The sequence below is a fragment of the Lonchura striata genome, chromosome 7 (genome assembly GCF_046129695.1).
Source record: "Lonchura striata isolate bLonStr1 chromosome 7, bLonStr1.mat, whole genome shotgun sequence".
NCBI lineage: Eukaryota > Metazoa > Chordata > Aves > Passeriformes > Estrildidae > Lonchura > Lonchura striata.
The window spans coordinates 34636357-34648426 of record NC_134609.1 but is presented as its reverse complement, the minus strand read 5'-3'; the positions used below and the strand labels follow the sequence as shown (position 1 = coordinate 34648426).

Here is a 12070-nt window from a genome sequence, read left to right as displayed (position 1 = left end):
GATTAAAGCAGGCAGTAGCTGGGAGGATTCTGTGTGGAGAAGACAGCCAGAACACAGCAGTGTTGAAATGGGAACATGCCTAATAGTATCACTTCCAAACCCACCCCCAGAGGAGGTCAGAGCTGTAGTGGGCTGGGAGGGCAAAGAAAGAAGGTTTTGTTAGTTGGAGATGAAAGGGAAGACAGTAGTGAGATGGGCTAGATGGGATTACAGGGATCAACTGCAGAAATTGTCTTAATAGCACACCTGGCCCCCTGCCAGGGTGTGCTTGGCAAGAGGCTCCTGGTTAGAGATGAGAAGAGTACACGAAGTGCCCGTTACACAAATAAAGAGGCCTTTGGGCTGAGGGCTTCTGCCCCAGAGAGCAAAACTTTTGTACTACCTGGAGTTTAAAGCCCATCCTGAAACATTACTTACATCTTGTTTCTCATCCCAAATACAGGGTCTTCAGGGTGTCCCAGGACCCAAGGTAAGGGTACAAAGTATTACATACTGAAATGTAACAAAAAAATTGTCCCGGGTACTAGAATTCCCTTAAGTAACATCTTTTTAGTTGAGGTGATACTTTTCTTCCATCTTGGTAAGAGGATAAATCCTTCTGGATATTTTATTGAAAGAAATGGATTAGCAGCTCTCATTTTAGGAGCCAGAAAAATGGTCATTCCCTCCAGTTTTCACCCAGAGAAGTGGGAATTCACTGGTCCATGGAATTCTGCCCATGAGAACACAGTTGAAATCTTTGTCTGGAGGGTGGAGGTTTGTACCGTGGGATGAATAGTCTGACACACAGTCCTAAAGAACTGAGTTCTAGGTAAAAATTAGTCTTAAAATTACCCTGTACATTCTGCTGTAAAGCACTCAAGAGCTTCACTGACCTTGGTGGTGAGAATCTTTCTAATCTCCATCTAAATGCTCAGCCTGCACCTTTGGCTTGCCCACTGTGAGACACTGCTACACAAAAAATAGTGGAGTGCAAATGTTCAAGAAGAGCTGCAAATTTCTGGTGATGTTCTGGGCAAAGATTAGAAAATGTACCAAATTTTAATTGTCCTTAGTATTTGGCCACCAGCATTGTTCAGGTGCTAAAAGGGATGGATATGTTTTTAAAAGCCTTATGAACAGCAATGAGAAGGAAAAATGTTTTGGTTTACATTTTGAATTTAAGAAAAAGAAGTATTATGTTTAGTATTGCTTCAGAGTTTATAAAGCAGAATTTTAAAAATTCAGCCAGGAAAAGAATGCTGAATTTTTTTTTTTTTTTCTGAAATGTTGAAACTGATGCTTTAGCATTTACAAAAGTCTCTCCAAACAAGATTTCTATATGATTTTTTTTCAAGGCTTGTAGACACCTGTCATTCATTTCCAGTGGATCCACATCTTAAAATGTAACCCACCCTATCAGATAACTTCTGGTTATTTATATAAAAATATATATACAGTAACAACAGCAGGGAGAGCAGTGCCAGAGTGAGCTCAGCTCTCCTCTGAACATCTTCATCCACAGGGCCTAAATCTCTTATTGCCACTGAGTTAAAACAGGTGCTCACACAGGGGTAATTTGAATGACAGTGGTTTTCTTCAGATTAGGCTGAGAATTGGGCTAAAGCATTACTCTGCTGCCTCTTGTATTCTGCTATCCCGTGCTCCCTGAAGGGAGGAATGTTTGTTATATAAGTGCTGTTATTGTGGGTTTATTTTCTGCTCCATCCTTCCTTTAGGGGGAAGCAGGGATTGATGGAGTGAAAGGAGAGAAGGGTGCCCAGGGTGAAAAAGGAGACAGAGGGCCACTGGGATTACCCGTAAGTATCCAGGAAGCAAGCAGCACTTTGTGAGCCAAACTTAATATCAGCTGTAAAAAGATCCCTCAATAGGAGACGCACGTGGGGATTTGGTATGCAAAGTCAGAGAAAGATATGCTCTATAAATAACTGTTTTTAATCCCAAAGCCTCAGGTTCTGTACTGAGCCTTCAGCTTCTAGATCTGTTGACTAGATAAGCGATCACTTTATTTCCTCCTGCTTCTGGCAGGACTGGATAAAACAAGCAGTAGCTTTCCTGGAGGTTCTCTGCACTTCAGGGCAAGACCAGAAACATAAGTCAGAGATGTGGGAAAAGAAACGCCTTCCCCAGCCATTGGTCTCCTGGGCTAAGCTCTGTACAGAGCACGTGGTTCTTAATGCAACCAGCTTCTTTGGTGGCTGAAACTTTCCTGTCCTTGTGTCATGGAATCAGTGCTCCCCCTGGCCCAGCGTGTCCCTGCTGTGTGAACACAGCTCCCTTAGCCTGGTGTTAGAGCCTCGCTTGGCTTAGGGAGAGGAACTGGGGCAAAGTATTGTAGAGAAGTTGTAGGAGCTTTAGATACAAGCCTGATGATGAGCTGGTGGTAACTTAGTCCCACCCAGTTGTTCCACCAGTCCCCAGGTTCTCTCATCATAAAAAGCACTGGTGGCACAGTAGACCTTCTCCCTTCCCCCAGTGTTCTGCCTAGAGCAGACACTGCAGAATGCATCTCATGTGCTGTGTGGCTTGTCATCCTGTGTTCAACCACCCAGATCCTTTGTCCCTGACTTTGGCTGAAATGTGTGTGTCTTTGTTTGTAAAATGTTTTCCTCCTTTAGTTGTGCTGAGCAGGAGTTCCCATGTAGAGTTTGAATGAATCCACTCTGACTCCAGGCTCTCAAATGAGCCCAGCATGAGTACGTTCCCCAGGGCTCCAGGCAGAGCCAGTGGGGAGAAGGGGGTGCTTTGGAAAGCTCAAAGGCCAGGGATTGTGCCTCAGTGAAGCAGTGAGAAGTCAGAACCCAGTCCCCTGAAAAATGCAAATGGAAGTTTTCTGTGTAAATGGTTATTCAACCTCAAGCCAGTGGGGTATCTGGACAGGGGAAGGAGTCCTTGTGACAGTCTGAGCAGAAGGTGCCCCAGCAATTATCTCAGCAACTCATCTTTGTAGGAGGGAGTGTGCTAGCTGCTTCCCATACAGCAGTGAGCCCCGTGGGGGTCCAAAGGTCCCTTGACTTTTCCCACCACTCTTCCTGAGCTGTGGATGTGGGAAGACTGGCTCAGAAGGGTCATTTTAGGAATGTTTTGTTGTGATCAGTGATACTGGCTGCCAACCAGGAAGCTCAGATCATAAGATCAGATACTTTGGAACTTGTATGCTTCTTCAGAGCCACTGAAATATCTTCATAAGCTTTTCCATGTCTGATCCAGTGTATATTCAGCCTGTCCAACTAAATGCAGTGCCAAGCAAGTTCTGAAATATTTCAGACTGTAAAATCCTGAAGCTGGATCTGCTGCCTTTTTCTCTGACTTGGGGCTTGACATCACGCTGGAATTCCAGTCCTGATTGTCTGCAGTAGCCTTGGGCTTCTCTGTGGCTGACAGGGTGAGGAGCTTGTAATGCTCAAGTGGAGGAAAACTCAGTATTTGGTACTTGTGTCCTACCACAGCTTTCCCTCCCAGCCACTGTCTGAGAGAAGCCACTGGGCTTGATGGGCCTTGGGCAGAACCACTGCTAGGTCTCATGGATGAGGAAATTCAGGGCAGGAGCCGAGCAAAGTGCCACTTGATCTCAGTCCAGTGTAAATCTGCACTGGTGACACAGGGAGATGAGCCACCTGTTTCATAAGCCCCCAAACAACTGCATAAGGAGTGGAGCAAGCCTGCAGCTGACCTAGTGGCACCACAAGCCCTGGGTTTCTTGGTAGCCACTTGAACAGCTGATGGTTCTGCCCTGCCTGTAAATGCTTTGGTGACTAGCGGCCTCTGAGCCTTGCGTCTCACCTGTGTTGCCCAGCCTGCCACAAAGGCAATGCAGATTCTGGCTCCACTGTCACATTGTCCTTTTCACCACCTGTCATAGAACAGCTGTTTCCCCAGGAGTTTTCCTGGGGACATTGAGTGAGAGAAATTTGCACTCTTAGGAGGATCTGAAAGTTGCAGGTCAACATTATATGTATTCAGTGTTTCTTTGTTTTTGTTGGTTTGCTTGTAAGTGCCATCACCTGTCCTTGAGATCTTAATATTTGTTAATTGCAAGCATATGTTTGTCTCAAGCCACTGCTTTACTCACCTCTCCCCTCCCCTCTCCTTTCCCCTCACCCTCCTCCCCTCTCCTCTGCCTTGTTTTTGTGAACCCTCCCCGCCTGTTCAGGGTGCTTCAGGTTTAGACGGCAGGCCTGGACCACCGGTGAGTTCCATTTCTCTGTTACCCCATGTTTGTCCTCCCCAGTATCGTGACTTGTGTTGTGTCTTCCACCCAAGTCTTCTTTATACCAGGAATAATCATATTTTTACCAAAGCAGGCTTAGGAGGGGGTTAAACTTAAAATGAGGAGTGATGTCACACACTTGTCTGATGCTACAAGTCTGGATCCTGGGATCACAGCCTGCTTGTTTCACTCTGTCTCAGTAACAAGAGGAATGAAACCTCTGCGTGATTCCATGATGCTCTGTTCTTCTGTCCTCTTCACCCTGACGGGTCTCCAACCTGTCATTCTCCATGAGATGGGGAGAGGGGCTCATCATCAGGAGCTGTAGTCACAGGACAAGAGGGAATGGCTTAAAAATGAAAGATTTAGTAGGTTTCGATTGGATATTAGGAAAAAGTTCTTTACTGTGAGGTACTGGCACAGGTTGCCCAGAGAAGCTGTGGCTGCCCCTTCCCTGGAAGTGCTCAAGGCCAGGTTGGACAAGGTTTGGAGCAGCCTGGGACAGTGGAAGGTGTCCCTGTTCATGGGCGGGGGTTGGAACAAGATGATGTTTAAGGGCCCCACCAACCCCAACCATTCTATGCTTCTAAGTAATGCCAACCTGGTTCTGCAAACCACTCTGCTATTCTTGGATAACAGCTGTTAAATAACAGCCAAATATTTTTAATCCCTCTTGGGAAATCGTAGATCACCCATGTACAATCCATTTGGCTATTTAAAAACAAATAGCAATTTCTCCTCCTTGGTGTAGCTGGGAATAATTTCAGCTGCTCTGACTTCCGAAGAGAATCTGAGTGGCAGCTTATACAGTCACTTGTTTGGGGAAACTGTAGATACAATTTTATGGATATGCAAGGGAGATTTCAATGTATTCCTTAGCAGTAAATGATGGATAACTGAAGGCAGTTAAGGTTGCCACGATTGCACAGATCTAAGGAGAGCCCGATTTTTCTCTCTTCCTTCGCCACACTGAAGTTGTGTGCTGCATGAGCTACTCCTCAGCTTGTGTTCTGCAGATCTTGACTTCTCTGAAAAGCTCTCCTGATCCACGTGAGCTGTCCTGCTCTCATCAGAGAGGTTACTTTAGTGACTAAGGATTGCAGACTGACATTAAAAAGTGCAAGACCCTTTGCATTAAGTCTTTTAGGAAAAGACTCTCCCATTTGGGAAGCTTGCTCCTTGGTTCTTCCTAGGAATCAGGTAATGTGCCTCAAAAGTATTGCTTGTTTGAGGCTCCATGAGGGAACTGTAGATCCATACCTATGTGGTTTAAGGAGTCTGAGTTGGAGGTGCTGGAATCTTGTTCTTAGAGGGACTGTTACTGAACCACCATGCTGCCAGCATTAAAGATCACTTTTGATTTTTCAGCGGTCATGCAAGTCTCAGGAGCAGCAGCAACAAGGGAGTTTAGTGTGCTGGTGGGAGATGGGCTCCATGTCAGAGGGTTAGGGAGAACACTGGGTTTTCCTGTCAGCATGGCTGGGAGCCTGGAGTGCCAGGAATGGCAAAGGAGGAGCAGAGGGACTGGAGGATGACCTGCCCAGTTGACATCTGTGCCTGTACACAGCTGCATTCAGCTCTGCAGCTTGGGGTCTGTCAGCTTGCATGAACCACTGACCCAGCTTTTCCCATCTCCTCAACTATGCTGACTCCGGGAGGGGGTAGAGAAAATAAGGAAACAAACAAAAGGAAAAGCAAATTGCTTATCACATGTAAATGGCCTTTTTCTGCTACAGCTTTCAGCCTTATCTGGTATAAACTAGAAAGAAAGAGTTCCTGTATGTGGAGGTGGTAGAAATGCCCACTGAAATAATTGTCAAGAGAGAGCCTCAGAATTAAAAATTAGGCTCTGTGTGTTGGTGCTGGTGTGATCTAACAGCAGTTCCCATGTTCTTCAAATTGCCTGACCAACTACAAATCCATCTCCCCTAACACTGAAAGCTGTAGTGGTGCAAGGTGCCTTCTTCCACCAGCCTGTCCTTCCAAGCTGTGCTCTTCCTAAGGGAGCAGCAGTGTCTCCTGGCTTTAAGGAGGCCCTGGAGTAAAGGCATCCTGATGTGTTTTCCTTCCTACAACTGCAGGGTATTCCAGGACCAATTGGGGTTTCAGGACCAGCAGGACCAAAAGGAGAAAGGGTGAGTTTTCTTCAGATCTGACAGATGCTCTAGAACTTCTCTGAGGATACCACAGCTCTGAAAGATAGAGAAGTTCTAGGCTTTTCCAGAGCTGGAATTGCCCTCTCCTTGTTCATACAAGAGCCTCAGCTGGGCCTCTTTGGTGCTTGAATATCTCTTCCTTGGGTTTTTCAGGTGCTTTGAAATGCATCCTTTGCTTTTTCTTATATGGTGCTCTGCTGCCTGTTTGTACTAAATAGCAATGTGAACAGTGTTTACTCTTTTGTATCCATTTCAGGGCAGTAAAGGAGATCCTGGAGTTGCAGGACCAATGGGGCCAGCAGGGCTTCCTGTAAGTACAGAAATCCTAGGGATTTATCTCCAGAGCCTGTTCTCTTGCTGTGGCTGAAGATGCTGCTGTAATAGTGTTTGCAGTCACAGCTGGGTGTCTTGTAACTCAGGTTACAAGATTTTTTTCACTATGGGAGTGACAGAAAAAGCTGAATAGCTTCAGAGCAGACTCAGAGTGATGTGGAGGAGGCTGAAAGAAAACTGTTAATTCGCCTTGGTCCTTCAACTTCCTGAAGAAGCTGTGTGGGACTCCCAGGATGTGTCTCTTAGTCCTTAATGCTGCTCTTGAGCAGCTTCCTTTACCTTTCACAGCCTGGGTGCCTGCCTCCTGTCTGAGAGCCCTGTCTTGTCATTGCAGGGACAAAAGCTGCCTTCAGTGAGGTTAATTCCACTGACTGGGATTGCTTTTGGCAAAATGGGGCCAGTGTTGGTGCTGTGGTCTAATGCAGTCATGGAGCAGCTTTGTTGTTTAACACAAAAATGCAAGTTTGTTGCATGCTCAGAATGAATTTGATTCTTATCTGAAAAGTCCACAGCGTAGGTAGTGTGGTGTTACCATCTGGATGGTCTGATGGAGGTGAAGAGGAGGTTACCTATTGGAAAAATTGTGTTTATTTTTGACATAACCATTGGTACAAATGATAAAAAACCCAAAATCCTGAGCACACATTCCTCTCTTTAGTGAGAACATGGTGAAATCTACTTGTTTTCAAATGTTTCTTTCTGTGTTGATGCATTTCAGGGTTTACAAGGTCTGCCTGGTGACAAGGGAGTCCGGGTAAGTTACCAGGCAAACTTCTTGTGTTTAATTGCTAATACCTGTACACAGTGACAGCCCAGTTAACTCCTGTAGCAGCCAGCATGTGTTTGTGTGCCACACCTTCATCCAAGTGACTTTAGAAGGTGAAACCTGTAGCTCATTCCATCACCTGGAACATTGTGCTACGTCTTGCTGAAGGCTGTAGGAGAGATTTTTCTGATGTGTTCATTGTGGTCACACCTCTGTTGTAACTGAGGCACAGGACCTAGGCCAGCATGGTGTGCCTTAGGAAATCCTGCTTATCTAGTTACTGCTGTTTGTAGGGATTCCTGGGAGAATTAGCTGAGGTGCAGCCAGCAAATCTTATTTCAGTACTTCTAAATTGTCCCTGAAGCATGAAAAAGAAGGTTGTCTTTTAGCAAACAATTCTGCAGAGGATTTGAAAGATGGAAGTTTTGATAAGATAAATTAAATTTGCCTATCTTGAAGAATCAGGCCTGAAGTCTCCTCAGGCATTGTCCTGATGTGATGGTGAAGAGCTGGGTCAAACCCAGAAACAGGAATGGCAGCTCTCCCATCGTACCACCCGTGTTCTGGAAAGATAAATATTGCTAAGAAGTGTGTGTTGAGAAGCTCCTTCTTTTTCATCAGGTTTCCTTGCCTGTTAAGGCTTTGAATCTGGATCTTTTGATAAAAACATTTAGGAGCTATGGTTGGATAAATATAGACTACTTTTGGATTTGAGTCTGTAATATTACAGTTGTATAAATGTGAAGACGTTCAATACAGTGCAAGTTTATGTAGTCACACCTTTTATTCATAAGACTCTGGCATCACCTACATTTATCTGGAGGTGTAATCTTTTATAGTGCATGTGCCCATGTGATTATTTCATTATATGTATTTGCTTTTGATGTGTAGTGAGTGTTCTCTGTCCTCTATCTGCAATGGATTTCTGCCCTTACTCTGCACAGGAAGGACAGTTCTGGGCAGCACTAGCCAACTGGCATCTTAAACGGGGGGAGAAAGGTTCAAGTTTCATGGGAGCACCAAAGTTCTCCCCTTTTTTAATAATTGCATTTCTGGCTTTGCTTCTTAACTTTCTCTTCACGTTTTGTTTTGCTTGTGTGGGTTCTTCTAAAAAACTGTCATTTTTAATTCCTAGACTTTTTCAGTTGGGTTTTGAACTGAGTGCTTAGTTAAAAGAAGGCTCTTTCATTAGCTTTCATTAATGGGATTTCTTTGAGCTCTGGCATAAAAGCAAGTGAAAACTGGGAGAAATTGCAACTCCTTGTAGAGGATGAGCTGGAAAGCATCAGTGGGGAGTTTTGCTGGCCCTTGAAGCATGCATGCACTCTGCCTCACTGCAGCCCATGTTTTGCAATGGCAAAGTGTGAGAGACTCAGGAGTGTAAATGGGCAAGTGCAATATCTTAGGGGACCCTTTTGCCACTGAACCTTTGAACAGGGATTTCCCCTTACTCTGAAGTCCCAGTTTGCCAGACTCCTCTCTTTTTCTCTATGCTTTTTAAATCCCAGAAATGCTCCTTCTGCTCTCTGCTTAGAGCAAGAGATCAGCATAGGTGTGCCTGGGGTTGTGGCACTAATGGCAGCGGGAGCAGGCAGCATTTTGAGTAATCCAGCTGAAAAAGTGTGAGCCCTGAACTTGTCCTGCTGTTATTTTAATGCTGGAGGGTTTTGTGTGTGTTTGTGCATCTTCCTCGCTCCTACAGGTCCACCTTTGTCCCCTTTATCCCTTCCTCCTCTTCCGCCTTTCTTCCTGGTTTCTTCCTCTGGAGTAACCCATGCTGCATTTTTCCTGGATTATCCTCTCCATTCCAGTGCTTGGTTCTGGGTGACTTCTCCTCATTGCCTCTCCTCTCCCATCCATTTCTCTTGCCAGCTTGGGTTTAACACTTTTTTTTTAAAGAAGAAGCAGCAGCCTGTGCTGCCTGATTTTATCCCTTAATTCCTTTAACACTGTCCATGAGGACCCTAAGCTCAGTTCCCTGTGCAGCAGCCCCTTTCCCCTGTTTCATGCTCAGCAGCATTGAGAATTTCCTGTTACACAGGAGGATTTGGTGTGGATGTAACTGGCAAATACCACACTGTGCCCTGCCTTGTGCTGCTAGTTAAGGATCAGGGACCAGTTGCTGCCCTGTGGCTGTGCTGCCTAGGACTGTTCCCTGGTCTGACAGGTTTTTTGGGAGAGCACAACTCAGAGTATCCCAAAGGACAGCCAGACTGTGCAGACTCAGAGCCGAGTACTTCCTTCATTCCCTGGCTGACAGTTCCCTGAGTGAGACTTTCTGTAAGAATGGGAGTTCAGAGGGGTAAAAAAAGCATCACAGCACTATCCCAGAGCTCCAGTGGAAGAGGGACCTTCCCAGGCAGCTGGAGACTGAGATAAGATGGCACGCTGCTGGCCAGAGGGGTGGCTTCCCATCCTGTGTGTCTGGGATCAGCCAAGGTGCCCCTCTCTGATGTATGGGATGCCCTGAGAAGTGGTGTGATGATCCCTTTGATGCCAAGCCCTCTCACTCTGTCAGTGTGGGACTGCAGCCACAGCCACAGTGTTTATGCAGCTCAGCTACAGCTCAGCAGCTCCATACATTGATCTTCCCATCTAAGAGGGAGTTTTATTTTAAAATGTTTCTTAAATGTTTATCCTTTTTTAAACTATCGCTGACATTTGTTTGAAATGGATGATCCTAAAGCTTTTGTGTATTCTTTTTTTCTTGGACTAAACTATTATTTACAGGGGGAGAGGGGCAAGAAAGGCTCTAGAGGGTCTAAAGGGGATAAGGGAGACCAAGGAGCACCTGGATTAGATGCACCCTGTCCGTTGGTATGTCCTGTTTCATCAAATGTATTGTTTTAAAATGTGTTGATGGGGAAGACAGAAGGAAATAATAACATAAATAATGGTCTTGCAAAAGTACAACATTCAGAAAAGGCCCAGCTGGGCTCCCACCACAGCCTGTGGCAAAGCTGCGGGACCAGCTGATCCTCTGGGAGATCAGGCTGCTCAGTGACCATGGTTATGTTCCTTCCTCTTCCAGACCTCACAAAGATTTGGGTACATGGGCTGCCCCATGTGCTGGGAGCTCAGGGCTTTCTCCACTGCGGATAGAGCCCCGTCTCCTTTGCTGCTGGTTACAGCTCTTCTCTGGAGATGCTCAGTGGGATCAAAGCCACGGGACAGCAAAGCTGGAATGCTGGTTTCCTTGCCTTGGAATAACAGCCAGCTGATGTGATGGCCTGAGAGCACACAGGGCACTTGAGCTGCACTACCCAGAGAGAAAACAAATCTCAGATATCCTAAATGGGATGTGTTTCTGTCAAAACTGATTGGCTGTAAGTCTAGACAAATGAATAAATACAGGCATATGTGTACATTTTTATCTAAATCCATATGCTGCAGCAACTGCTTCCAAAAATCTGCTAGCAGTGCCACAAATTCCAGGAGTACTGGGGGAATCATTCTTTTAGAAATCCAGCTGCTGGCTGTCTCAGTGAGGATCGGAGCAATGGCTGATTTTGGAATGGAGGAAACATGGTTCCCATCCTCTCGGCTTTAACTTGGGAGAAGCTTCTCCTGGCTCGTAGATGACAGAAAGTGCAGCTGCTGCAGACACAGCTAACTGTGCAGCCTGGGCTCTGTGCTGGCTGTGCAGCTGAGTGCCCTGTGCCAGTCCCCGCAGGGACCCGGCCTCTCCTCCTGGGACGTGGAGCTGGCTGGCACTGACTGAAATAACGATAGTGGTTGATTTCATGAACAGGGTCTCCGAGGTTTTAAAGGCGAGAAGGGTGAGCCGGGGCTACCTGGGCTGGACGGCCTGGATGCCCCATGCCCATTGGTATGGTGTACCTTCCCTTTCCAGCATGCTCATTTGCTTTTTGGCTCTTGGTGCTATTTTCTGATCCCCCCAAACAACTGCATGCCCTAGAAACACCTGGCAGTTCCTTCCTTACCTGTCTCCATACTCCCTCCCTCTCATTGCTGCTGTCAGAACCGGGCCCTTCCCTTCACTCTGATTCCCAGCTGCTGTCAGCAGTACTTTGTGGCATGAGAAAATACGGAGTTGGAATGTGGTTTTATTTACAACTGCTTTGCTTCTTCCTTTGTCTTCCCTTTGACAATTTCCAGTAAACCAATATATGCAGACCCAGCTCTACGCTGGCTTGGCTTCCTCACAAAGAGCTGCAGTGCTTGTGTCCTTCATTAACTGTTTTTAATTGCTTCTATGTATTGAGAACAGCCTGACACAGTTCCATATGACCTCAGTCACCCCATACATGAAGATGACTGAAAATAATAATAACCCATTAGTAAGCCCATGTGAAACATATTAATGGGGACACTTGACCTCCATGCTGGATAATTCCTATTTATAAGTCTCCCCAAAAGTCCAAATTGCATCCATAGCATCCAAAAAACTTGAATTTAGGATTGCCTGTTTCCCAATATCCATCTTATTCAAGTGATTCTTGTATTAGTGCCTGATCTAGCCTAACTGTTGTAGAACAAAAGTATTCAGAAACACTTAACCCCAACTGATTTCTTAGTATCCCAGTAAAGGTCACAAATTTCTTAATTTTTTCTGAGTTTTCTGGAGATGCAGCATTCAGGTGA

At 45.7% G+C, this 12070-nt stretch overlaps 1 protein-coding gene across 1 annotated transcript in view; it reads left to right on the top strand.

The window, feature by feature from the left end:
- Window positions 1-12070, top strand: part of COL13A1 (collagen type XIII alpha 1 chain) — a 93338-nt gene that overhangs the window by 70353 nt on the left and 10915 nt on the right. The window contains exons 35-41 of the mRNA XM_077784784.1: window positions 443-469; window positions 1719-1799; window positions 4154-4189; window positions 6292-6345; window positions 6623-6676; window positions 7418-7453; window positions 10196-10282. Coding sequence (XP_077640910.1) covers window positions 443-469; window positions 1719-1799; window positions 4154-4189; window positions 6292-6345; window positions 6623-6676; window positions 7418-7453; window positions 10196-10282 — 375 coding nt within the window. The remainder of the gene's footprint in view (window positions 1-442; window positions 470-1718; window positions 1800-4153; window positions 4190-6291; window positions 6346-6622; window positions 6677-7417; window positions 7454-10195; window positions 10283-12070) is intronic.